The 27,521-nt window shown below is 50.8% G+C and overlaps 1 protein-coding gene across 3 annotated transcripts; it reads left to right on the top strand.

Annotated features, from left to right (window-relative positions):
* Window positions 1-142: 142 nt before the first annotated feature.
* On the top strand, window positions 143-27,521 carry LOC128343346 (semaphorin-3F-like). 3 transcript variants are annotated; one of them, XM_053292255.1, is made up of 18 exons: window positions 223-564; window positions 2,271-2,399; window positions 8,654-8,814; window positions 10,406-10,468; window positions 10,893-11,012; window positions 11,498-11,591; window positions 13,279-13,398; window positions 13,793-13,932; window positions 15,565-15,679; window positions 16,027-16,096; window positions 16,230-16,374; window positions 16,610-16,832; window positions 17,404-17,492; window positions 17,587-17,628; window positions 18,435-18,592; window positions 19,316-19,383; window positions 25,221-25,351; window positions 25,686-27,521. In XM_053292255.1, the coding sequence occupies exons 2-18, from the start codon at window positions 2,297-2,299 to the stop codon at window positions 26,115-26,117; spliced, it is 2,274 nt and encodes a 757-aa protein (XP_053148230.1). In that variant the 5' UTR covers window positions 223-564; window positions 2,271-2,296; the 3' UTR covers window positions 26,118-27,521. The 3 variants fall into 3 exon arrangements, with proteins under 3 accessions (XP_053148232.1, XP_053148230.1, XP_053148231.1); XM_053292256.1 differs by lacking the exon at window positions 16,027-16,096 and having other exon boundaries at window positions 225-564; window positions 16,235-16,374; XM_053292257.1 differs by lacking the exons at window positions 18,435-18,592; window positions 25,686-27,521 and having other exon boundaries at window positions 143-564.

Genomic DNA, 27,521 nt, shown 5'->3' with positions numbered 1-27,521 from the left:
GGCAGATCTCTCCTCCGTGGGCCCCCAGAGCACCGCCTGACCTGGCTTCGACTCTTTCCTCCGTCCCACCCAAGAAAGGAGGGAATCAGATGTGAGCTGCGTGCGGCTTCCCCGCCATCATCACTCTGGCGTTTGCCCGGAGTCCTGCCCTGTAATCCACAGGATCGCTCCTGACAGGGAAGGGAGGGGGCACCAACTAACAGCCAAGCCCTGGAGAGGTTTCGTGGCCCTGGGAGTAGCGAAGGGGTTAAGCCGTCCCAGCACGTCTCGGGGGAGGCAGGGTCTGGTTATCTGCTGCAGGAGGCAGAGGAACTCACACAAGCCGATTAACTTTGTGCCTGTCCTGTGGGAAACGGCGAGTTCCCTGCTCCTCTCCCCGCCGGAGTTAAAACCCAAGAGATCCCCGGGGAGGGGGACAGAAATGTCCCTCTTCCCTGGCGGCTGCTTGTCCCTCCGGCAGAACATCGCGGAGAAACGTTCCTGGGCACCACCAAGTGGGAGACCCGCCTGCTGGCTCTAACCCCCGGGATTGATCTCCAAGCGGGGAGCCCCCCCCCCCGTGGGGTAAGTCACCGCTGCGCCTTACGAGCCCTCCTCCTGGTCTCTCTCTCTCCCCCAGCCACCCCCGCCCCGTGTCTGTCTGAAGCCCCCCACCCCCGCACCTCCACCTCGGTCCCAGAGCAGAAGCCCTCCTCTGAGCCTGGCCCTGTCTCCCCGCCTAGCCCAGCAAAAGGGTCCCTGCTCGGTGTTCGGTCCGCGATCTTGAATCTCAGCCTGCAACTGCTTTCCCCTCTCCAGCCCCGGCCTGTCTGTGTGTGCTTCCTTAGCTATCGTCCCGGACACTTCTTTCTGGGGCTTTCAGCTCAATCCCATGCACGTTGACTCGGAAGGAAGGCAGCCCCCCTCTCCCGTGGACTTCAGTGGCACCCACTCCTTCCCAGGTGAAGCGTGCGCAGGATTTGGCTGCCTTTGTCTGGAGATGCAGCCGCCGCCGCCGCCGATGGGTCCCAGCCACAGACGGAGGGTCGTTTGCCCACCTAGCGCGCGGCGTGGAGCAGAGCCTTCTCTGCCCTGCGCCTCGTGGTAACCGTGTGCAAGGTGGGAAAGGCGAGCGAGTCCGTCTTGGGTTCCGGCAGGCTGCGGCGGGGCTGCGTCCCGTCCTCCTCGCGAAGGAGAGCCGCTGTAGTGACCATCAGACTGACTTCCCCTGCTGCTGCTGCTGCTGCTGCTGGTGTGTCTCGTCCCAAGGCTAGATATGTGACTTGAAAGTGTGCCAGCCCGTCATGGGTCCCAGGCTGTGCATGCGTGGGTGTGTCTCAAGGTAGCAGGCTCTGTGGTGGGCAGCAGCAGCAGCAGCAGCAGCACCTGGGGCCCTTGGCGACTCCATGTCCCAGCATGCACTGCTTTGGGAGCTGCACCTGGTGCAGGTATGGAAGCAGCAGCAGCAGCAGCAGCAGGTCGCAGCCTGTTGACCAGGAGATGGGACAGAGCGGAGCGCGCGCGCACGCCAGGAAGGAGGCTGGCTGGCAGGCAGATCAAAGCCCCAGGCCCTGCTGCTGGCACCGAGGCCTGAGCTGTGCTGGTGGTGCAGGGGGGCTGCTGCTGCTGCTGCTGCTGGCATTGTCCCCTGGCACCTGTTCTGTGGCATGGGGAAGATTATAGCCCGGCTGGGGCGCAGGGAGGGATTTCTGCCGCTCCTGCCCCCGGTGCTGAGAGTGATGGCGTCAGGAGGCCACCGCCGACCCAAGCCTGTGTCCAGAATGGCAGCTCAAGCCTCAGTGGTGCCCTCTTCAGAATGAAGGGGGCTGTCCCAAGAGAAAGGGCCCTCCCCGCCCCCTAGGTCTGGGCGGGGCCCCAGCAGGGGGCGCTATGCCAAGGGAGGGGCTGGCTCTGCGCCTGTAGGAAGCTGGTGCCGCCTGGGTGGGGAGGGGAGGAGAAGAGCGGAGCACCCCTCGGGGGACTCCCAGTCTCTGTACCCAAAGCTTCAAAGTGCCGCTAGCCTGGGGGAGGGGGGGAGTGTAGCAGAAGCTGGCAGAGGGAGTCCGAGCCTTTGAAGTGCCCATCAGCCGCTGCCGCCACTCGGGTTACAGCTGCTTGGCAGGGTGCCCGATGGGACGGAGGGACGAGGAAGGCGGCTTTGATCTCGGGAACTCCCGCGCAGCGCCCTCTAGTCCTCTTCCCCTCCACCGCAGCAGCCGAGCCCCCGGGAGCTGTGTGCCCTCCCTCCCTCCCTCCAGCAGTGGCCCATCACCGCTTGCTCTTCCCCACAGGTGTCTCCAAGACTCCCTCAGCCACGATGCCCCCCTGGGCCACCTCGTTCCTGCTGGGGCTGCTGTTCCGGGGCTGCCTCGGCCACAGCAGCCTCACCGGCGCCCCCCGTGTCTACCTAACCTACAAAGGTAAGGGAGGCGGCTTGGGTGAGTGAATCCGGGGAAAGGAAGGACCGCAGGTGGCGGGGGGGGCGGTTGGAGAGGGAGGGAGGGGAAAGCTGCAAGATGGTACCCAAGCAATGTGCCCGACGGGGCTGGTGCTCTGTCTGGATCACCGTTGGGACCACAGAGGTGCATGTTCTGCTGGTTTTATTTCTGTTCCGGTTTGTGTCTCCTCTGTCCCAGCCAGCCTCGACTTTGACACTTGTGGCAGCTGACAACACTAACCGTTAAAAAAAACCCAAAACATATAAAATCTAATAATGAGGGCTGTCACTCAATTAAAGACAGCTCAGTTTTTTACTTGTATGAGTTTTGATCAATTTGCCGATTTAAATGTGCATACAAATGCATAGGAATAGCATGATTCATGTGAATGGGAGGGGAAGCATTCTTTGCTTCAATGAGGCATGTAGTTGGGTCCGGAGTCAGAAGAGGCTTCCCCTTCTGTGTAGAAGAGAAGGGGAAACCCCCATTCTGAGAAAATGCCATTGCCTACCATCCATAGATTAGTAAGTAAATCGGAAGCTGACCTATACTGAGTCAGACCATTGGTCCATCTCACTCAGTATTGTCTACACAGACTGGCAGCTTCTTCTCCAAAGTTGCAGGCAGGAGTCTCTCTCAGCCCTGTCTTGGAGATGCCAGGGAAGGAACTTGGAGCCTAGATGCTCTTCCCAGAGCGGCTCCATCACCTGAGGGGAATATCTTACAGTGCTTACACTTCTAGTCTCCCATTCATAGGCAACCAGGATGGACCTTACTTAGCTAAGGGAACAAGTCATGCTTGCTACCACAAAACCAGTTCTCTTCCTTGCATTTAAAGTAATTGAGTGCTTGCATTTAAAGTAATTAAAGACTTGTTTAGAAGGTCTGCTGCCCAGTTACTGTGAGCATCTTTTTAACAGACTCAAATATCTTAATTGATCCATTAAGCATGCAATTTTTTGCAGCCTTATTCTAAATTCTTTTAGAGGTGTGTGAAGGTCTGAGATAGAGAGCAAGGTGTGCAAACCTAATCCTATGCATGTTTACTCAGAAGCCAGCCCCACTCTGTTCAGTGAGGCTTACTCCCAGGTAAATGTGACTAGGATTACAGCTGTTATCTGCACCACATTTGCACTTAAGATCTCTAGAGTAACCCAATTTGTTTCTCTGCAATTCTCAAATATTAGGTTTGGCCTCCAAATCCCTGATGGCGTAGCAGAATTGCTTAGAGTCCTAGGCATTCAGGAACCCTTGACCTTTGTGGCATGTGTATGCCATGGTTCATCCCAAACAGTAATGAACTGCAGATTGGGAAAGAAGTCCGACGCTCCAAACCGAACAAGACACAGGGAGATTATTACGTGCTGGTCGAACAGTGTCAAAGAAACAGAGGCAAACCTATTGGTGCTTGTGGCAAGGCTTTGAGTGACTCTGTGTGTGTGGAGCACAACCCATAATTTGCAGAAGTGTACCATAATCCCATGCCAAAGTGCTCTGGTAGTTAGAACGTCAGATTTGGAATGAAGTGGTCAGGATTGAATCCCCAGATCAACCATTCAAGCTTATGAAGTGAGCTTGGGTCAGCCATGATTTCTCAGCCTGACCTACTTTACAGGGTTGTTGTAAAGATGAAATGGGATAGTCCCTGTGTGTGTCACCCTGAGATCCATGGAGGAAGAGCGGAGTATAAATGGCATAACTCTCTATCTGCAAGTGGAGAAAGGAATATTCTAGAAATTATGTCTCTCTCCCCATCTCTGTACCATAATAATTACTGTGTTGGAATCAGACGGGTGGACAGGTTTTGCTCAGCATTAAGATGTCTGTACACTTGTACATGTGTTTGTGTGAATCACTGCATCTGTATTTGCTTTAAAAGTGAACTTGGGTACAGTATGGACCTCCAAATGCATGGTATAGATAGGATGCATACTGCTGTAACGGTGTTCAGCATAATGTGGGAATAATTGTACCGGTGTGCAGATCTGTACACTATTTCTACAAGTCTTGAATATAATGTCTGAATAGGGCTACTGTCTCCAAATATGGAAATTGCACTTCTGGCTAGTATCCCACAACAGGCCTGTCTTCCATACGTTCATCTAATGCTTTCTCCTCCTGAAACCATTCATGCTACGGGCGCCCACAATATCCCGTGGCAATGGGTTCCGTAGCCTAATTCGGACAGAAAAGGAAAATGTGCCACTTTATTTCAGCAACTGCTCATAGATATATGTGTGTGTGTGTGTGTGTGTGTGTGTGTGTGTGTGTGTGTGTGTGGTCTCGTGAGAAGGATCACATTTTTGCATGCCAGCAAAAGCTGGAGCAATTGATTCTGAGCACATGTCAATGGGTATATGGAGAGGTGCACCTAGGTAATTTTGGAGCCTGGACCTAAAGGCCTTTGGAGGATCCCCTGCCTGCTGGGTGCCCCCAACTCCACCACTGCAAATTAAGCATCATCCCTCTACACACACACACACACACACACACACACACACACACACACACACACCGTGACACATGTGTGTCCCCATTCCCCGCTCTGCCTCTAAAGCACCCAGACAAGTCATAATCACACTTGGTCGGCCAGCACAGTGCAGGCCAGTAGTGACCACACCACCCAGGACAGACTAAAGAGGATTTGGGGGGCCCCAGGGGGTGTAGAGGCCCTGGACTTTGGCCCCGAAGTTCAAGGGGAAGAGCGCCACTGGGTGTATGCCCATGGGAAGCACACATGCTCCTCAGCAGAGCCCAGAGGAGGGATGTTCCACGACACAAGCAAGCTGAGGCCACTCATGCAGGCACAAGTGCTCGGGCAAATGGGTACAAGATTTCCTCATGGTAGCCTTTCTGTGGGTGCTAGGAGATGCATATGCCCAGTGCAGCATGAATGGGCAGTTCTGACTGCACATACCACCAGTGTGCACACTACCAAGCCAGCTTGTGTGAGTTTGTGTCCTGAACTGGGCCCTAGGCAGCAACTGGTCATAATTCACATGCCAAGGACACTCACACATTTGGTATCCTGTATGCTGAGACTGCCTGGAGTATATCCTTGCTCCGAACACTGCCTTTGTACAGGTGCGCGCGCGCATGTGTGTGCATTTCAGTGATTGCATGCCGAGCTTCTTGTGTATAGTTTGCCGCTTTCAGCACAGTTTTCTCTCATCTAACGGTGGGTTTCTCTGCCTCCTCTCTCCCTCTCTCGCTTCCCCTGCCCCAATATATCTCCTGTGACCTTGCTGGGTTCCCCCTACGCTCTCTGTTCTCGGGGATTCCGGGATCTGGTTACTTGCCAGCCACAGGGGGAAAGGATTTCCCAGAAGGGCTTAAAATACCCAGCATGCCATACAGAGAAAGGGCTGGAACACACACTTCAACGGATTCCCCCTTTCAAAGCATATTGTGGGGAAGGGGAAGCAAGAGAGCTTGGGGGGGCAAAGCAGGGCTCATTTAATTTCTGGGGGGGGACACCCCAGGACTCAAATTCTGGATACTCTAACCACTGCCTCCCGCCCCCTTTCCTTCAACTAAGGCAGTTGAGGCTGGCTCAGCCCTTGAAGTGTGTGTGTGTTTGTGTGTGTGTGAGAGAGGGAGAGAGGGAGAGATCCTTGGCCAAAGGACAATTCATTCCTTTTAGCAGCAGCAGCAGCAGCAGCGGCTTGGCTATAAAAGGCAAAGCTCTGAACATTGCTCTGACTCCTCTGTGTACGTGTGCATGCATGTACACACACACACACACACACACACACACACACACGTATGTTGGCTTGTGTCTGAGCAAAAGCCACTGTTCTATATGTGAGATGTAGCCAGCGAGGTTGTGACGTCTTGGAGTGGAGCCTCAGAGGTGCAGGGGGTGTTCCTTGGGTCTGATGTGGTGTCTGGCCAGCTTAGGTTTCATGCGGGCAGGAAGGGGCCTGGTGTAACTTAAGTGTGGTCGGGCACAGAGCTTGAGAGCCGTGCAGGGAGAAGACGCCCAGCCCCTGAAGGCGACTACACTCTGCAGGCCTTGACTGCTTCCTGGGCTGGGCTGGGCTGTCGCCTGTGCCTGCGCTGTGCGCACCGTGTTCTGCGTGGCGCTTTTACACATCTGCCACATGCAGAGGCAGTGCATCTGTACCAAGGGGGCTCTTGGAGGAGGGTGTGCATGGCTCTTTCTTTGACATTGACGCTTATCCGATTGCCAGGCTCCAGGGCGCGTCACGCCAATGCTGAAATAAGAATGCTGCTCCTGCTAGTGAGGGTGATTGTGATTGTGCAAAGCACTGTCGAGTGCTCCAAGCACTTGCATTGTACCCTCCATACGTACAACAACTCAGAAAGGTGGGTCAGTGTAGTGTTGTGGTTAGTGCCCGACTAGGACCGGAAAGAACCGGGCTCCAATCCCCATCCCCTCGCTGAAGAAGATATTGAAACACGCCGGAAGAACGTTTTCTTCAGCAGCTGCTCTTGATAGTTTTTGAGGTCATCTCGGCTGACATTGATCCTCTCTTTTGGCTTGCTTGAATATCTTCTCCCTGTGGTCTGCTTGAGGGATGGATGCATACTCCAGAATGTCCTCCTGCGCATGGGCTGGTGGTCAAGTGCACATCACGTGAATACATGGCATATTGAACACTGTTGCCGTTAGTGGTCGTGTGCTCATGGAGTTGGGGGCAGTTTTCAGTCTTCCTTGGTGTAGACACCTCCAAAGCACTGTCCCTCCTCCTCACAGACAGGTGGGCATGCATGTGAGAGGTCTGCAGGTCCCTGAGCGGTCCATTCGGCTGGCAGATTTGTATTCCTTAGCAACTCCGCTCTTGTTTATCCAGCAACAGAATCGTCCTGTTTTCTCCAGGGAGATTCTGGACTCATCCAATGTAAACCTCATGGACAGATTGTTCCTCCTTGACCAGTCTCTGGGGATTCATCTAGATGATCAAAAATCTCTTAAATGATGTGGAAAAAATACTGGCGGTATTACTTTTCCCCAGAGGAGTAAATCAGAGGAATAATACCTTTATGCGACACCCAATAATAAGTTGACCACTGATGGTATGCCACAGGTGAAACTCGGTTTGTACACAGTTTGTCAATGCTTCTCCTTAAGGCAGGAGCTCTCAGACTTGAGTCCCTAGATGGTATTGGACTACAACTCCCATCATCCCTTGATACAATGGCTAATGGGAGTTGTAATCCAACACCTGGAGGCTTGCATTTGAAAACTGTGAAATTTGTATAGAAGTTCTCTTCCTTTATGGTGAGCAGTGGAAAAAACTCTGTCATGCCCTCTCAATTGCTTATAGCTCCTGATAATCCAGTGTTGCTTGATGAACAGCACTGCGGATATACGGCCAGTGTTATATAATGGTCATTGTTGATCAGTTCTGGGTATTCATGACACACCCCACCACTGGGCACTCTGCCATGAGGGCTGCCTGCCATCTTTTGCCAGGGGTGGGGGGAAAGAGAGTCTCCCACCTGCCGTAAGTGCTCATGCTTGGGAGATTCCACCAGGTTTCCTGGGTTCTGTCCCCAGTTTTAGGAGGTGTCCGCTGAATCAGAGGAGAGGCCTGAGAGCTAGGAATTCTGGGGTACTGTTCCAGGACTTTCCTTTTCTTAATTGGATCTGAATTCTCGGCCACTTCAGACTCATTTCCTTCCCTCCCCCACCTGTCCTTAACTGAGCTCCCCGGAAATCTGCTGTTCTTCCAGGCTTTAGCCCACTTGTCCGCAGGGATTAGGCCAATTTCTGTCCCTGGTCTCTGAATTCTTGCCTCGGCCTGGCTGCAGAGGGTAACGGGCGGAGGGACGGATGTCCTCTGGCCCTGTCCCCAAGGTCACCGCAGGTGGGAAGCTCACCAGGCCGCTCTCTGATCTGCGCCTGTGGAATGTGGCTGGGGGGATTGCTGGGGATTTAGGCTCTTTGCTGTACCAGCCGCTGAGTGCCCCCCCTACGCCCACGTCGGCTCCGCCTTAGCCACTTCATGGGACCAAAATACCCCCTGAGCTCAGCTCAGTGCAGCCCAGCCCAACCATTTCGGGGATTAACATGCTCCTCCAGCTGCTGCCCTTTGTGTGTGTGGGTGTGGGCGGGGGCTGGGGGAGAAGGTAAGCAAGGAGGAAGATCAGGATTCTTGGGTCTTACCCTCCATACGGGGAAGGGCACGTGGGTCAAAGGGGGGACAGGTTGGCCTTGGGAGTGGGAGCATATGGATTTGGGCCTTGACTCTGTGGCTTTCTCTCCCCAGAGCTGCTGGAGACTCGGACAGCCCGTCCTTTCAGCTTCACCTTCAACACGAGTGACTATCGGATCCTGTTGATGGACCAAGACCAGGAACGGCTTTACCTGGGGGCACGGGACTTCTTGGTGGCCTTGGATCTGCACAACATTAACAAGGAGCCCCTCATCGTAAGCCTTTGGCCCCTTGTCAGGCCAGCTGGATGGGACCAAAGGTCCATCCAGTCCAGCATTTCCACTCCCAACTGTGGCCAGCCCAGACGCTTCTGGGAAGCCATGAGTGAGGTTGGTGGGCAGGCAACCCAGGGGGCAAAAGAGCTGGGATGGCTCTGAGCAGTGGCAGGGTGGGGAATTAGGGTAGCCAGGTCCAGGTGCTGAAAACAGTAAAAATTTGTCATCAAAAAAGTGGAAGTAGTTGGTGCGGTTCACATTAAAAGGCTTCATTTTGCATAAAATTTACATATGCCAATTGCTATAATATACACATGCTTTGCTAAGAAAAAAAAAGGATCATTTGAGAATACATACAACTTGCACATCTCTTTTCCTACACGTTTGAAATACCAGCCTTCCTCTGACTGGATCACAAAATCCTATGGGACAAATGGTGCATTTTATTTTTATTTTCAGTGGTGGGGACCACCACAGAACCCTTTGCACACAATTCAAAACACCAGTAACTTCTGGATCGCAGAATCTCATGAGTCTTTGGGTGGGGGGGACACACCCCTTCTCCAACACTAGCCTGGTTTCCACAGTGATGCATATAGGGGAAGCATAAGTTTCCTGACCTGGAGGATGCTTGCTAGTTGCTCACCGCAGCTATAGAGCAGCAGAGAGGACCAAACAGTTGTCCCTCCTTGGGGCCACTAGGCCAGGCCCAGTGAGTTACTGAGAAAACAAGGAGGCAGGCTGCTGTAAAAAACCACATGGATGGGGGAATGGGATGGCAATTGCCAGCGCAGCAGCCACATACAAATGAGCTCCTCCTGCCACCAGTCAGCAAATGTTACATATGGGTAAGCCCATTGTTTTCAATGGGTCTACTCATGGGCAACAGCTGCTGATTGATTTGAGCCACTCCAGTGCCTGCAGCAGGATCACTGGAACTCTGGGAAACCCCTCCAGCACAGAAAGAATTGCGGGGGTGTGTGTGTGTGTGTTAAATAGTTGCAAATCCAGGATAAAAGTCCACATCTGGGAACCCTAAGGGGGAATTGATATGCAAACTGTATGGGTTCTAGGCCGAGCTTCATAGGGACCAACTTAGACAATTGACTGCGGACCTGCATTAGGCCCAAGGGGGTGGAAGGGGGGAGCAGGGGCAGCCCCTCCATGAGACAGGGAGAGACGGTTGCCTCGGGGGCAGCTCAGGGAGAGGTGTGTGCAGAGCAGCAGGTGCTAGACTCTGACCCCACCACAGGTACCACCCTGCCCTCCACTGCCATGGTCCTACTTTGCCCTACTGGAACATGCCACCCCTCCATTGGGGTGCACCTCTTCTCCCCCCCCCCCCACAACTAACCTGAGCTAGGAAGGCCCCTGCCACCACCGCCTGGCTTCATGGAGGTCTCTGAGACTGCTTGGATGCCGCCACTGCCTCCGTAGCATGGCCGGATAATGCCGAGGCCCCCCACCACCACCTGCAGATGGGGTGGGTGGGCGCATCTTGCCTTAGGCAGCGCAGTGTCTTGGGCTGCCTCTGGGCAGGAGCCGCTCCAGCTTCTCTCCCCCCACACCCCGTCCTGTCTTCTCTCCCCAGATCCACTGGCCAGCACTACCGAGCCACCAGAACGAGTGCCGCTTGGCAGGGAAGGGCCAGCGGGTGAGTGGCGGCCCCTTGCACCATCACCTTTGCTTTGGCCCTTGAACCTTGTAGCGTAACCCCTTGACCTTCTGGGTCTCCACTCCCCCAGTCTCTGTGGAAGAACCTTTGCGAGATGGCACAGGGCTTCTGGAGGGGCCGCTTGTCCTCTGGGGCATCTGGGGTTTCTGAGGGGAAAGGTGTGGCCTCCATGCCCTCCTCTTTGCTAACCTTGGACCCTGCATAGCCCATGGCTCTGTGTTGTTGGCCGGGCCGTCGTGCCCAAGGGAGTCATCCCGGAGGTCCACCCGCCCAAGCTGGACTCTCCCTTCCATATGCTTGGGTGGGTGTCGATGAGGGTGACAATGGGGGTGGGGGTGCACCGACTGCTGGCCCGCAGTCAGATCGGTGCCACCGCCTGACCCGATTCCTCCCTCCTTTCTAGGGCGAGTGTTTCAACTACATACGACTTATGCAGCCCCTGAACCGCACCCACCTCTACGCCTGTGGCACAGGGGCCTACCACCCTCTCTGCGCCCTCATCAACCGTGGCTGGCGCTCAGAAGTAAGCAGGAAACTTGACACTCTCCCTGCTGGGGTTAGTGGGTTTGAAAAAGAGACCCTGAAAAGGAGATATGCGTGGGAAGGAGAGCTGGTCTTGCAGGAGTGAGCATGGATTGTCCCCTTTGCTAAGCATAGTCTGCCCTGGTTTGCATTTGGATGAGTGAGCACTGTCTGCTGTAAAATATCCTCATAGTTCACAGTGGAAGAGCATCTGAATGCTTGTGGGCAGAAGGTCCCAGGTTCCCTCCCTAGCATCTCCAAGCAGCGCTGGGAGAGACTCCTGCCTGCAACCTTGGAGAGCTGCTGCCAGTCAGTGTCAACCATACTGAACTAGATGGACCAATGGTCTGACTCGGTGTAAGGCAGCTTCCTATGTCCCTATGACTCTGACCCCAGCACTGGGAGTGAGTTGGGGGTCTAGGTTGTTTGAGTTGGTTTCTGTGCTAATGTTCCCACTCTCTTCTTCTCTCCTCTCCCCCTTGCAAGGAGTACCTCTTCCGCATGGTGCCTCGTTCCCTGGAGCCAGGAAAGGGGAAGTGCCCTTACGACCCACGGCAGCACAGCATGGCTGTGCTTGTCAGTAAGTGCCCCTGAGTGAGTGTGCCCGTGTCACCCAGGGGCCAGCCTGCTACTGGATGCAGAGCCCTTGTCTTGCATAGACCTGACTGGTGTGCTTTCATGTGTTTCTGTGTCTTAATTCCTGTTTGTGACCTATAGGTGGGTGTGGCTGTCTTGCTTATCGGTGTGCATCTGGCCAGATGCCATTGCATTGTGTCGGAGCCCTTTTCAACATGCTTCTACGGCCTCTATTGTCTGATCTTCTATTTCTCGTATTGGCTGGGTGTGCCACATGTAGGCAAAGAGCTGATTAATGCCCCAAAGCTGATTAGTGGGGGACAAAGAGCTGGTGAGGGCCTTGCAGTAGAAGCAGCTGTGTTACATTCGAATTTAGAGTCAGACCAGATATGACTTTAAGGAAGCGATTGGGATTCATGGGCTTCCTTTTATTCAATAAAGAGCAGCTGAATCAGGTTCAGGACCATAGCATGGGAGGGAGAGGATTTCGAACCTCTGCCCCTACCATGGTCCTGATCCGGATCAGGCCTCCACATGGTTGCTGTTTGCTCTGGAAAGAAAGCTCCCATGAACACCAGTGGAACCTTTTCATCCTTGCCAAATAGCAGCTGTGGTGGGCCTGCTTGACTTTCCTGTCCTCAGTAGCAAGCCTGCTAGCCTCACACACATGCTGAAGGTCATGTCTAGTTTGCCCCTGAGGTATCTGGCCTCATGTTCCGACCCTGGCATCTTCAGTTGCATGAATCTCAGGCAGCAAGACTGGGAGAGACCCCAGCTCGACATCCGGGACAGCTGCTAGTCGGCAAAGCATTTCCCAACCGATGTGCCATGGCATACTGGCTGGTGTGCGCTCCAAAAGTGGAGAATTTAAATTCCCTGCTTTTGCAGGTGAGTCACCCTGCAAAGCATCCTGGTGCATAACAACAAATAAATCAAAATTGTGCAGGGAGTTTGCTGCTGTAAGGGGGAAAGGTTGTGTGTGTGTGTGTGTGTGTGTGTGTGTGTTGGGCAGTGTGCCTCAGTCTCCCCCTTCTTGGAAAAGAAAGACTGAGAAACCCTGAAGTAGGAAATGCCGGGCTAGGTGGCCCATATAAGTTGTGCTGCTTATATTTCACATGGTGGCCCCTCAAAAAGCTGGGTGTCCCCTTCTATCGCCAGCTCACTTTTCAAGATTGTATAGGGCATATATGTCCACGTGACTGAGATCTTGTGTAGCCCTGTTCAGACATTATGTTGTATCTGCTTTGAGGTGCTTGTACACTTGTACATGGCTTTTTGTGTGAACGACTGTACCTGCATTCATCTTAAAGGTGAACCTGGCTACATGCCACCTGAAAGGCAGGATACAGATAGGAAGTGTACTGCTGAGCCCTCATTCAGTGGTGGAGCCAGTCTGCCAGCAGCCCAGCCGCATGGCCCTGTGTGGGAGTTAAACCAGCAACCCACCCCCCCATGTCTGACGTCAAACGTGGGTGGTGTGTCTGGGTTGCCGTGCTTGCGGCCCCCGATTGGCAGCGGCCCGGGTTCTTTGAACCCATTCTCCCAATGGTGGCTCCGCCCCTGCCCTCCTTCAACATGACATGTGAGTAACTATGCCCACATACAGATCTGCACCTAAGTACATGGATTGCGTGAGTGTTGGGCCTAATGGGCGAATAGGACTTGTGTGGCTCTTCTTTCTCCTTTCCCAGACAACACCTTGTATGCTGGAGTGCATGTGGATTTCATGGGCACCGATGCCGCCTTGTTCCGTACCATGGGGCCTCGCCCAGCTGTCCGCACGGAGCAACACGATTCCCGCTGGCTCTATGGTATGAAGCGGAATGGCCGCTGAGCAGAGCCAAAGGGAGGCCAAAGGAGGGTGGGTTGATCGGTCCAAGGGTAATGATTAGATGAATACCCGGGTCTGTGACACCAGCGCCTCAAGTGGCCCATGCAGCCGTGTCTGTGGTGACACACAGGAAGAGGCGGGCCTGTGGGCCTGATTAGGGCACATGGACCAGGCCTGCCTGCCTCTCCGACACTCCACGACTCCAGTTTGGAAGACAAGAGGCAGACTGCGGGCTAGAGTGGTGCTGTCTCATGGTTTGTGGCATATTTCCCAAAACGTTTGACCACCGCTGAACTCAACTGTTTTTGTTTTTGCTGTTGCCGCCTAGTGGTGAACCAAAGTAACGGCCTCTCCTTCCTCTCCCCGCTCCCCAGACCCTGTTTTCCTTCAAGCCCACGTCATTCCTGACAGCTCCGACCACAATGATGACAAGCTCTATTTCTTTTTCCACGAGAAAGCGCTTGAGGGTGCCGTGGGGCCTGCTGTGCTTGCTCGGGTGGGACGGGTTTGCCTGGTGAGTACCTCTTGGAGTGGGGACACACCATGGGGTCACTTTCTGAGGCCTGGGCCATCAGGATCCTGCCTCAGGAGTGTGTGTTTTGCTGGTGCTACTCCTTCTGCCACCTGCTGAAGAGCTAACATTGTGCGTGGAGGTCCTAAAAATACTTGCACTAGTCTGAGCTGGATTTAAAGGCCAGGACAATGGAACTCGGGGCAGCATTCATAAAGCTCACAGGCTATGCCATTGGTCACCCATCCTGGCACTGACCAGACCTAGGCCTGCTTAGCTTCAGCAAAGTGGCTGAATCTTATGCCCTGGGCTCAAGGATATAGCAAACCACAGAAGTTCTGAAGCAGTACACCAAATGCTGGTACAGGAGATAAAGAGTGGAGTGGGCTATTGCCTCACTTGTGAGTTTGGACGGATTCAGCAGGGCTGTTCAGAAATCTCTGAGCCATATGCCTTCCTCTCTGTTCTACCTGCATTTCTGCAAGCACACAGACACACGAGAAAGCCATCCAACTACTACAATGTACAGCCATATGCAACAGAGTGCATAGATCCATGGCTTGTCATAGAGTGTGTGTGTGTGTTCATTCTGCACAGGCTTTGAGCACAATCTCTATGAGGCTGGAGGTGGGCCACCTCCAGCCTCAAAGGCAGGATGCCTCTGAGTACCAGTTGCAGGGGAGTAACAGCAGGAGAGAGGGCCTGCCCTCAACTCCTGCCTGGTGCTTCCAGCGGCATCTGGTGGGCCACTGTGCGAAACAGGATGCTGGACTAGATGGGCCTTGGGCCTGATCCAGCAGGGCTGTTCTTATATTCTTAACCCCTTTGGGAAGCTTTCCTGCAAAAACCCATTAGAAACGTGTGGGACTTGAATGAGAGCCCAGTCCCACTCATTTCATCATGACCTATGCAGGAGACCTTCCTGGTGGATTGTCAAGGAATAGTTTAAAGTTAGTGCCCAACAATGGGAAGCATGGCTGTTGCAACCCTGTCATGTGGCAAGGAGCAGCTGCTGTGCTCTGGGCTGTGGAGATTTCTCAAGGAATATAGAGTATTGTACAGAGCTGTAATGCTCTTGGACAATTGCATTAGGTGAGGGATGCTATTTGCTGCTGTGCTACAGCATATGGTTTATCCAGTCCTGGAGAGGACCGGTTGCCCAGAATGAAGGAAGCCTACCAAGATGGGGGCACATTCTTGACAATGTCCTTTCGCTAGTCCTGAGAGAAGTGGGAAGAGGAGACTCCTGGCTGGGAGTGAGCATCAGTGCCTCTGGTGCATCTCTGTGTGTTTTGCAGAGCAAGTAGAGGCTTCCATTCCCCTTCGTTATTAACGCCAAGCCTCCTCTTGCTCTTTAGGGTTGTAGAGCAAATCTAAGGCCTTGCAGCTTCACTCCACTTCCTTAGCTCCACCTTGCAGTTTCGAAGATGACACTTTCCCTGCCATTCCTTTCCTATATTCTCATGAAATGTTCCTCTGCTGCTCTCCACTCATGTACTGGCGCTTAGGTGAGAGATCCCAGTACCATCTACTGCCCCCAGATGAGTAACCCGCAGTCCAGAGGTGGCTGCAGCTCCTCTTGGTGTGGAGTGATGGAGGAGCCATGCACTAGCCGAGCATCTTGACCTTTTCCAGAATGACGATGGGGGGCAGCGCTCCTTGGTAAACAAGTGGACGACGTTCCTGAAAGCCCGCCTTGTCTGCTCCGTGATTGGCCAGGATGGCGTGGAGACCTTCTTTGACGAACTGCGTGAGCTCCTGTTTTGGAAAAGGATTGGATTTTGTTTTTACAGTGCGGGGCTTTGAGCTGGGAAGAGCAGAGCAGGGCAGTTGAGAGCCAATACTAGAGTTCAGTCTCCAGCCATTGGAGAGAATGCTGGGCTTGAGTGAGTGAGTTGGGGGCCAGGGAAGCTAGCTCTGGATAAAGATTTAACGGAGTGACTTAACACCGAGCATTGAAGTCAGGAACAACAACAACCCCATCCCTAATCTGAAGTCGGGGCCAAAGGTTTTGGCATAGGCTTGGTTGGCAGGATCACCCACACGCATGTGCACACCCATGCCAAGCTGCTCAGTCTCTTTGTTCTCCTCCTCAAGGCGATGTTTTCCTGCTGCCCACTCAGGATGAAAAGCACCCACTGCTCTATGGGGTGTTCTCCACACTGGGGTGAGTCCTGCTTAACAGGGACAGTGGGATTTCAGTGGCAAAGCGTAGCCTGGACAGCCGGCCTGCGACAGACCTCAACCCCCTCGCCTGTGTGTGTGTGTGTGTCTCCCTCTCTCAATCTCTCTTCCCCAAGGTCAGTGTTCCGGGGCTCTGCTGTCTGTGTTTACTCCATGGCTGACATACGCACAGTCTTCAATGGGCCCTTTGCCCATAAGGAGGGCCACAACTACCAATGGGGCCCCTACACAGGCCGTGTGCCATACCCACGCCCTGGAGCGGTGAGTCACCACTGTCTCCCACTTTCAGTCCCCTTCTGCCTATATTTTCATTCCCTGCCTCCACACATTCCATTTCCCCTAAACTTCTTGAGTCTTTCTTCTGTTAACCGCTTCCCTGATAGAGGTTATTTTTTTGCATCTCTTTTGTGTTCTGGTTGGAACAGTAGAGTTGGAACACTTAGTATTTTCCAGACTCTGACCTATTCCCTGGTTCTCTTCCCCACCCCGCTCCCAGTGTCCTGGAGGAACCTTCACCCCAGGGCTCCGTACCACGCGAGAATTATCTGATGAGCTGGTGACCTTTGTGCGTGCCCACCCTCTGATGTACAATGCTGTTTACCCGCTGCAACGCCGCCCCCTGCTGGTGAGAACCAATGTGCCCTACAGCTTCACTACATTGGCTGTTGACCTGGTGGATGCGGTGGACGGGCGCTACGAGGTGCTCTTTCTTGGCACGGGTATGTCCAGATACCCTGGGCTTAACTCAGGTGCTACCGAGCGATCTAGTGCTGGCATGCACAACTGTTAATGTCTGAAGTATCATTTTCCAGCTTTTTAACACTAGGCAAAGTGTTGGGAGGCTCATCCATGCTGTCCTCTGACTCTAGCTGGGCTTGACCTGGGTGTCATGGCAACTGTGTCCCTTAAATGTGCATTTTTTGAGAGATCAAATCTGCCTCCCACTAAAATCTGCTGCCTGAGGAAAGTTGTTCTGCTTCCTGTGTAGGGCTGGCTCTGGCTTCATTCTATGGAGGATGCCATATTTTGAGATTGCTCTGTGCAGTTGCGGATGCGTGGAATTGGCACAGCCATGGTTGCCAATCCCTCTGCCTCCTTCCAAATCAGTGAGATACAAAAGTGGGTGGAGTCCCTACCACTGTAGACAAAGCATATTTCAAGTGTCAGCACTACGGGATGTTTCCTAAATGAGTACACTTATGTGTTGTGCGGTGATAGAGGGAAGGGGAGAAATGTTTTCAAGGGAAAATGGCCTTCCTGATGAATGATGCCTGGGTGGTCTTCCTCCAGACCAGGGCACGGTGCAGAAGGTGATTGTGCTGCCCAAGGAACAGGGTGTCCTGGAAGAGCTGACACTGGAGGAAGTGGAGGTGTTCAGGGTGAGTGGAGATGAAGCCCAGACCCATCTGCCTATTGCTGCACTCTCTGCCCCAATCTCTGCTTCAAATGTTGCTTCCCCCTTTTGCTTTGCAGACCCCAGCTCCAGTGAAGACACTGTGGATATCCTCCAAAAGGGTAAGTAGTAATAGTCATGTGTCACTAAGGACTGAAGCAGCACTTTATGAACACTACAAGCAGGGGGGGGGAAGTGTCTGAAGGCAGGGGCATAGCAAGGTTGGAGTGGACCTGGACCAGAAGTGAAGATGGGCTCCGGAACCCCCTGCTGCTTGCTCTCCTCCTCCTCCTCTCCTCTCTCTCCCCATCATGTCTTTACTGCAGAAGAACTCTGGTGAACCACAAAACATTCTCAGCATGCCTTTGCTCTTGCTCCTATACAAATAATACTCAAACATACTCCCCATGCACACAGTCACTTACTTACTTACACACTCTCTGTTTCTCTCTGTCTCTGTCTCTCTCTCTCCCCTCTGGCTCAGAAACATTATCCACATATATACCTAATACAATTGCCTCATATATTCATACAACCTCAACAGTGAAATGTGACGGGTGAATTGTCATCCAGCTGACAGGACCCCCCACCCTTCTGCCCACCAGAGGCCCAGGGACGTCGGTATCCCCCCACCCCCTTGTCCAAGTATAGCCACACCCCTGTCTGAAGGACTCCAACTGGAAGTTTTGTAGACCTGGTTGGCTCCCAAGATATATGAAGGGAGAATAGAACGATTGAGAGTATTTGAGGAGGGCGGCTGAGACCTAGGACCTTCTTGGTTTACCTCCTCCTAGCACAGGGGCGGGCAACCTTGACTCTCCAGCTGTGAGTGAACTACAAATCATCCCCAGCCACAATAAATTGTGGTTGGGGATGATGGGCCTTTGCTTTAGGCTCCATGAGTCATGCTGCCCTCTCTCCTTTGTAGCAACAGCTGTATGTCTCCTCTGATGTGGGCGTTTCCCAGCTGAGCCTGCATCGATGCCGCGAATATGGGGAAGCCTGTGCCGACTGCTGCCTGGCCCGAGACCCCTATTGTGCTTGGGACGGGCAACGCTGCACTCGCTACAGCCACACAGGCAAGAGGTAGGCTCCTGGGTAGAAGAGAAGTGAAGGGGCAGGCGGGCAGGTGCTTTGAGGGAAGGCTTGCACTTCACTCTCTCGGGATGGCCAGAACCACCGTGGGGAGTTCTGTGGGGGGTGGGCAGCTCCATCCAGCCGCCTCCTCTGGGGAGGATTCTAACTGCCCTCAAGGCAGCTGCTTGTGGGAAGAAGTGTGTAGCCGGAGCAGCGGCGACCCTGCCCCTCCCCACCCTTGCTCTCTGCTCCGCTTCCAGATGGACCGGAGAGGCAGCAGCTCTGCGGGAGGGCTTCCTCCTTGGACACCAGGTGTCTGGTGAGGGGGTGGGTGAGCTTGTTCCGAGGGAGAGGCCTACGTGGAGAAGCCTGCCTTCCCTGAGATGGAAACAGATTTGCCAGCAGCCTTGAAGTCCTACATGTGGAAAGAAGGGATGGCCGTCTGTCCGTTTCTGCCCTTGTTGCCATTACTGTCATTGCCATTCTCATTATAGCTGCCATTATGAATAATATTGGGTGTTAAAATACCCCATCAGTTGCTCATAGTAAGACTGGGGTGGGAACCTATGATAGGCAAGGGGATACATTTATCCTCTCATAGTAAGACTGGTAAGACTACATTTATAAGTAAGACTACATTTATACTGCTCATAGTAAGACTGGGGTGGGAACCTAGGATAGGCAAGGGAATACATTTATCCTCTCCCCGCCACCCCACTTGTTCCCATTCAGGAGGAGCCGGCGCCAGGACATCAAACATGGTGACCCTCTGAGGCAGTGCCGGGGTTTTAATGCCAAGGGTAAGTCTCTCCAGCACCTTCCCAGGATTAGCCCCCAGTGCCTCCTGGCCTGCAAATGTTGCATTTCCTGATCATGAACACTGGGATAATTTGACAGCCTCAGGAGAACAGCCTGGGATGGGAAGTACACCGCCTCTGGGGATCGCACGGCCAAGGCAAGCTTGATTCACATCACTACAAGGGGAAGGGTTATCCTCGCTCCCCAGATCAGGACATGCCTGGTCAGCACTCCTGAAGGAAAAAACAGAATCACTCCTTCTGCAAGGAAGGGAATGTGTCTGGGAGAACAGGGCAGGGGTGATGAGAGGCAGGACTGTGTCCTGGAAGGAAAGGGCAGGGACCACCGTGTGTGTGTGTGTGTGTGTGTGTGTGTGAGAGAGAGAGAGAGAGAGAGAGAGAGAGAGAGAGAGAGAGAGAGAGAGAGAGAGAATAGTGCCCAAGTCTGGACCGTGAGGTTCCAGAAGGACTAGTGGCTTGTATGTGACCCCACAGAAAGCTTTTCTGCAGGTTTAAACCACCAGTGATGTTGCTTTCTCTTGTAAACGTTTCTACACTCCAGCAGTATCATTAGAAACCGTTAGCCGTACAAGAGAGTTAGGGTGTGATAAGGGCTGAGCGACATATCGGGAAGTCCCCAGTCCAAATGTGAACGTCTGCCATGACCTCACTAGCTGTTGCCACTTCCTCTCCGCCTCTGCTCCCCATCTGCAATATCTTACAGTGTGTTGTAAGGATGGCAACACTAATACATGCGGAATACGTTGAACACTCAAAAGTGTGCTATGTAAATACTAAGTAGTAGTAGTAGTTTTACTACAGACATGTCATTCGCTGGATTTTTACGACTGGCTATTTTAAGCCCTGTTACTGAAGAGTAGTTCTTGCCCATGGAAGCAGAAAATACGCTTCACTTCTAGATATTTACACGATCAAGAAGAAGAATTACCATCAGTGATGTGTTGTATATACTGGGCCTAAAAGCGTCGAACCCGTAGTCCTGCTTTCTACAGCAACATGTAAATGGTGCTGCTAACTTGCATTGTGTTTCTTCATTTTGTTGGGAGAACTGTTCATAGTCTTCTTTGCTTGCTTAACATTATTGCTAAGGGTCTGAGCCTTGGAAGGCTCTCCTGTTTGAATATGCAGCATGAATTGAGCAAAGGCCTGCCACATGTGGGGAGTCTTTGCAACTAAGGAAATGTCCAAACAGATGCCTCTGGGAAGCCCACAAGCAGGACATGAAGGCAAAAGCCTTCCTGCTGTCACCACTCTGAAAATAAAATTCAGTGGTATATTGCCACTGAATGTGGAGGTTCCATGTATTTATTTTATTTATCATATTTCTATACCACCTGATATGTACATCTCTAGGCCATGTACAAAATTTAAAATATTTAAAGGTTACAAATTAAAAGACATGACAATAAAAATAGAATAAAATAGATATTAAAACAAGTTTTTAAAATTATTAAAATTTAGCCACTGATCTCCATGGATTTGTTTAACTCCCTTTTAAAGCCATCTAAATGGATAGCCAGCTTATATCCTGAATCAGTGGGCTGGTTCAGACATTATATGGAAGCTCGGTCAGAACCAGGATCTGTGCGACATCCCTGGGTCTTGGGAACGTGCTGCCCACTCCTATCCCCACACAAGTGTCTACCTCCTAGCTAAGTTAAAATAAGCTGAGACTGGTTCGGATGACACAACAAATTTCAGCTTATTCTAACCTACTTGTTTCAAATAACCCGAGCTCTGTAACCAAGGTTTGAAGTGAGTTACAGATCTCCGGTTATTTGAAGCAAGATTAGAACGAGGTAAGATTGCTTGGGGCACCTGAACCCACCAATCTTGGCTTATTTTGACCTAGATAGGAAGTAGATGCTGGCACGGAGATAAGAGTAGGGGAAATCTGCATTCCCGAGACTTAGGGACATTATGTGGAGCCTTGCTCTAATTGAGGTGGTGTGGATGTCTGAACCAGCCTGGTGAATTCAATGAATTATGTGCAAATTATTTCATCTGTCATGAGTTTGCTTCCAATCATCTTCATTGCTGTAGCTTTTCCTTACAGGAAAGGTGCTCCAACTCTAATCATTTTGGTGACCCTTTTCTGCACTTTTCAAGCTCTACAATAACTTTTTGAGATGAAGTGATGTATTCAGTTCTATCTTAATGACCTAGTTGCATCCTCATTGTGCTGCCTCCATTATTTCAGTCAAAACATCTGAATGGTCTAGTGGATCATCGGACTTTGCTGCAGCAGAGCTGGGCCTGTCAACAGTGTCTAGGGCCAGCCTAGTTAATGCTAGTTCCTGTACCTTTTATAGCAGTATAGAAGAGGAAGTTTCCCCAGTGGCAGTCATGTCATAGAACTGCATAGATCTGGAAAGCTGCATCTGTTGAAATTCCAACACAATTATTAAAGGTATAGGAATGGCATTCTTGAAAAGCTGGTCATTCCTGGTTGAGGGAAGGTAAGAGTGTCATTAGAGATCACTAATACTTCTGTAACCTGCACAAGAGGAACTTGGAAATTACTTTCCTCTTGTTAATTCTATCTATATGAATTTAACTCTAGTGTTAATACATTTGGAAACATCTGTCAGTATTAAACAGAGATTAATATTTCAGTGATGTCACTCTCTGGATTCATTTGCTTGCAGAAATGCCTGGCAGACCCTGCGGAAGAAGGGCAGCCTCATTTCAAGCCAGCAGGATGGAGCAGGGATATAAATAAAGGCAATAATAGAGAAGTTTATTAACAGACTTGTCAACTGAGTAGCAAGTTATTTACTCTCTTGTTCTTAGTGCCAAGTATCTGGGCAAGAATATTGCAATTATTTGCTTTTAAAGAGGTCTATCTCTGAGAGAACATGTTGGTGAGCTGATAGAAGCCCCGAGGATCCAAAGACTAGCCTCCGTGTCTGTTGGCGGTTGCTTTGATGTCCCTGATTTGCAGAGCTTCCTGTCCGTGTGCCATTCATGTCACAGTGTCCTTCAGGGCCTCCTTATAGAGTGATATTTGGTACCGCTTTGCCTATTCAGAGACGTTGGGGGTAACATCAGTGTTGATGTAGATGTGCTAATTGCTGACTAAGAAGATGTAGGAAATGGTGCCTAGCTCAGTCACATTTATGTAGCTTTGCCCTTTCATTGGGAACCCATTAACATCTTACCATCCTGTCCTTGTTGGCAGACTCCCCTTTGGCAGGGCTCATACCAATAGTGGTGGAAAATTGGCAAGCTGCTTGCCCAATTAAATCAAGCCAGGACCATTCAAGATAGGACCAGCTCCTGCACAACATTTTGATAAAAAAAATATTTCCAGTTTTGCTGTGTGTCTCCCTGACTGGAGCACTGAAGGTAGGGCTTTGACATCCTGTTATGAGATTAGCAACTATACTGGAATATCATCTCAGTCATAAGCAGTTTTGATAGCAGATGTGGATCATGATCATCGGAGTTTGGAGATGAAGGTTTACTGTTAGGGCTTGGAATACATATTTTCAGGTCTGATGCCAAAGCTGTATTTTGCTATGGGATCACAATGTGGTAGTGAGGTATGAAGTGTCTGTTTACCCTAATTGCAGGAAAAGCTAGAGCTAAATTTGTGGGAACTTTGAGGGGGAGTTTAATACAGATAGGAAAGGTTGTGCCGTTGAGTCAGTGTCATCTTCTATGCAGTATGAGATGATGCCTTTCAGCACCTTCCTCAGTGTAAACCACCCTGAGCCATTTTTGGAAGGGCGGTATAGAATTGCTTCCCCACTGCACCATTAGGTGGCTTTAATACAGATAGGTAGCTTTAATTTTGTGTGTGCTTGGTTGTTGGGCACTTTATATATACTTTTTCTTCTCTCCATTTTGTCATGGCCTTTGGTTCACACAAGAAAATGTTTGGGCCCAATGCTGCCAATTCTCTGGCAATCCGGAAAAAAAACTTCCTTAAGATATCTACAGACCAGGGATTGCTGAGGGTAGCTTGCTTCTAGTGTGGACAGGTCATCAGCCTCCTTTTTCATAATCTTTTGAGGTACTGAGAACTAAACAGATTTCTTTTATGTATGGCTATAAGATGTTAGGTCACCCTTGCTGAGAAGGCATTCCTTTATCTCTGATAGGAACCAACACCTCCATGTGGCTATTCCTAGACCTTTCTTTATCCATTTGGCTGAGGTGGTGCTGCACTAGTGCTCCTTCCTTGTAAGAGGTGGTTTCATTGGTTATGGTTGTTTTTCCTCCTTGTCTCCCACCTTGGGAAATAGAGAAGCTGGGTGGGGAAACAAGGACCTATTTGATGTGATTTGTATCTTCCAGCTTCTCAAAATGAAGTGTTCCAACTTCAAGGAGGGTAGATTAATGGAAATAAGTACCTTTCATTTCAGTTGCCTCACAGATAATGTGGTTTTGTGGAGAAAAACATCCAAACTAACCAGGCAAATTCTTGTGCAAAAGTACATAAGGGTCGTCCTTTTTCACACAAAAAACCTGAGAGACCCTTGATATTCAATATTTTCTTGTTCGTATTCTCACCTTCCTACACACTGGCATTGCAACCAGGATTGTTTTCAAAGATAGTTTTTACCATTCTGCAACATGGTTTAATAATATCATGCACTAGTGGATCCTGGTCCCCTGAAGGCACCTAGCAGTTGTGCATCCAAGTCTGCTCTCATGAGTATCCCATTCTACTTGGGTCCATTAGCCAGCACCAGATACTTTCCTAGTGACCATCGTGGCTGCTCAGCTGTTTTGTCTTGTATTGAATCTGCCACCAGTTCTGTTGACAAGAGCAATCTTTTGACATATTTACCGTTTGCCAAGAGTTTGGCAACTAACTGAGCCACCCTGGGATGGTGGATACTGATAGAGCTAAATTAGAAGGCACAGCTGGCTTGACTGGGTCCTTGGACAGCTCATTCCCATTTACTAGAAGTACTGATGAGCACGCGAGGACTGGCACTGGGCATGAAAGAAGGCATCCTCCCTGACAGGGAAAATGTAGTTCCTGCTCCCTTGTGGGCACCCTCCTGTGAGAGAAGGAAAAAATCGCTGCCTGGAGCTTTTGAGGACAGAAAAGAACTGGGCAGGGTTATCCCCCTCAGCTTCAAGTAGGCGTAGCTTTCTATTTCTATTCTATCAACTGTCCTGTCTTGGAGCTTACAGGAAGGATAACCTAGAGGTGTCCTCAGTCCCAGCAACAGAGAAGGGCTGCCCTGTTTTTAAGATAAGATAATCTGTGGTTTTAGGTTTAGATGACAGACCATGTCACCTTCAACTTATTTTGAGTGACGGGTGGAAAGAATAGTGTTGTCCTTGTGAATGTCTGGTAGAAAGGCTGAGCTAGTTCCAGAAAATGTTTTAGAAGAGAGGATTTCCTAGCACTTCTGGTTCAAATAGGCCAAGTACCTCTAGGAAGAGGGTGGCCTACTTTGGCCTCCCTTACATTTGCTCTCATCCTCTGATAGCAGTGTAACTCCCTCCCTCAGTTCACTGTTGTGGATGCTGGCCTCTGGCTGTTTCCTGATCAAACGCTTGTCTGGACTGGAGCAATCCTTCGATTATATTGCCTCTTTCAGTGCAGTGCTGAACTTAGCCTTGGTGTTCAGTCTCTGAGACGAGGGATTTTCCACACCAGTCACGTTCTACACTGTTTGGGAAACATAAGCATGGTATGCTTCAGGAGTGTTTGTTTACAAGCTCTTGCTTCCCTTTTGCAGAGCTGGGGGTGGCTACTGCATTTTTGGGGCCAAATATGGCAGTACAACAGGTGCACAGAACTCAAGGAAGTCTGGGCTTATTCTCCAACTTTCTTTTTTCTCTTATCATAATAGAACAACAATTACCAGAGCATGTTCAATATGGACTGGAAGGTGGAAGTGTATTTTTGGAGTGTGAGCCACGTTCTCCTCATGCTTCCATCAAATGGCTTATGCAAGCAGATAATTCCGACAAGCGCAAGGTGGTAAGTCTCCCCCTTCATAGCAATAACTCAAAATAATCTTTAGACCACATCATTTGGGCTGTAAAGGCAGAAGAGCTATTGAGAGCAGAAAATAAAAAAGACTAGGCAAGAAAGTTATTTATTTTTAATGTAATTTAAAAATGAATTAATGAAGGAAAAAAATCAGTTTGAGGGGGTCTCTTGTGTAAGCTGGGTATGGGGCTTAGGGTCTGCTCTGGTGGGCCTACAGAAGCTGCAACCACACAGACTGGTACGAGAAACCACTTAGAGGGAATATCATGGTTGGAACAAGAGAACCAAACTAATTTCATCTCATGCTCTTGTCCTTTCCCAGCTGCCCCGGGACCGTGTGCTACTACGAACACCTCAAGGTGTGCTGTTAGGTCCAGTGACACCTGCCGATGGTGGGCTCTACCAGTGCATAGGCACAGAAAATCGGTTCCGCCACACACTGCGCCGTCTTCGTTTGCACATACTGCCACATGCCTTGCTTGAAGGGGCCATCACCCAGCAGGAGGCACCTGCTCTTGGCATTTGTGAGAGCTACTGGCGACAGCTCAACAGAGCCCGAGACACACGGCGTGGACGGAGTGGCCGCCAGTCTCAGACTGGACCAAGCTTGTGGGACTCTGAACAGCAAGCCAACTGGTATAAAACCAATCAGTACTCTCTCAACTGGACCAGAAGTAGCCCCCCTCACTCCCAAAGCAGCCATCACCACCGCTCCAAGCCATGGACAGGCCATCGGTCCCCTCCTCGAAGCTGAGCAGAGTGGGAAGGAAAGGAGAGGGGGAGACTTTAACCCACATTCTATAGGGCAAGAGAGAAATGACATTCCAATGGACTCTATGGAAGAGCTGGGTGGATACAGCGATGGGGACAACTCCTCCTCCTCACAATGCTGAAGGGACAACACTGTTGCTAACAGGGTGTGTTGTGCTGTGTGTTCAAGCTAATTCCAGGGTTTTGCAGGACCAGGGCCCACTGGCTCTTTCCGCAGATGTATATAATGACAAGTGGTGATTCCAGGGGCTTTGGTTTAGAGTCTATTTTTTACATTGCTCATTTCCCCCTCTAACATGGCTGAGTTGTTTTTCCTACCATGGTAGGGAAATTGTGGGACTTACTTTAACATTAACCCCATTATTTTATTAACCCTGTACTGCAGAAGCAGATTGCAGACAATAAAAGTGCCAGTTTATTTTCTAAATAAAATGCATAAGGGCCCTGGTGACTTTGTGAAAGGAGGAACATTCCCATGCATTGCAATCCCAATGTTATAGGAAAAATAGGTTCAAGACTGCATTCTGTTAAGGGGTCAAGGGAAGTGTTGGAGAGGAAAAAATGGCATTTTAGCTCTTTGCTAACAAGCTTATTAAACTGATCTCCAGATTCAACAGAGGAAAAAAACCCTTCCTCCATGGTTTTTGTTTAGGCTGTGGCTAAGTTAAAGCAAGTATGGGTAATTTGCATAAAGTTTCAGAAGCCAGAGCTCTGGTGCTATAGCACCTGTCCTTCATGCCAATGCCAGTTCAGCTACTGGCTCAGGACTGCAGGTTGTTCAGACACCAGAAACTACTAAGTTATTCCAGCACTGACTACTATAGTAACTTCTCTAGAATGTGCCCCTTGTCGTCTGTGGCAAGGATGACATCCTCTTCAGCCCCTTTGTCAAACCTGTGTGTGAAATTTGTTTTAAAAAACCTTTATCTTGCCTTTCCAATTCTAAGGAAAGCTAAAGGCAGCTTACACAAGAGTTGAAACAACTGCCTTGCCTCATAGGTATTGGAGACCTCTTCCCTGGCTCTTTCATACACTCCTTGGACTGTTAAGCAGCCTCCCCGCCGTTTTGGTGACTGGCCAAAATGCTCACTTGCTTGCCTGGCAGCCTTGATCTTATGCTCTCCTCTAGTCATTGGCAGACATTACATGGAGAGCAAGAACCTAAGTATTTTCTTGTGGTGGAAATGTGCCCCAGCACATTTCTACACTGAAGTTCTACTTAGCGTGATAGGTCTAGCCTCTAAGAGTTTATGTAATGCTTTTTTAAAATGCCCTCAGCTCAGGTTTCTTACCATAGCTTGTAGTAATAAAGCCTATGAGTGACTGACACACTGTGCAAAGTAATATTTACAGAGTCTGGAAGAGCCCTTCCTAGTCTTATTCTGGA

This window comes from Hemicordylus capensis, chromosome 2 (genome assembly GCF_027244095.1).
Source record: "Hemicordylus capensis ecotype Gifberg chromosome 2, rHemCap1.1.pri, whole genome shotgun sequence".
NCBI lineage: Eukaryota > Metazoa > Chordata > Lepidosauria > Squamata > Cordylidae > Hemicordylus > Hemicordylus capensis.
Note: the sequence above shows the minus strand (reverse complement) of the source record. Positions and strands in the feature narration are given on the sequence as shown.

Bases quoted from the DNA above. Each gene is read 5' to 3' on its own strand.
- LOC128343346 (XM_053292255.1), top strand. From the start codon at position 2,297: ATGCCCCCCTGGGCCACCTCGTTCCTGCTGGGGCTGCTGTTCCGGGGC. The intron at 11,013-11,497 runs GTAAGCAGGAAA...CCCCCTTGCAAG, and splicing joins ACCGTGGCTGGCGCTCAGAA to GAGTACCTCTTCCGCATGGT. The intron at 17,493-17,586 runs GTGAGTGGAGAT...TTTGCTTTGCAG, and splicing joins AGGAAGTGGAGGTGTTCAGG to ACCCCAGCTCCAGTGAAGAC.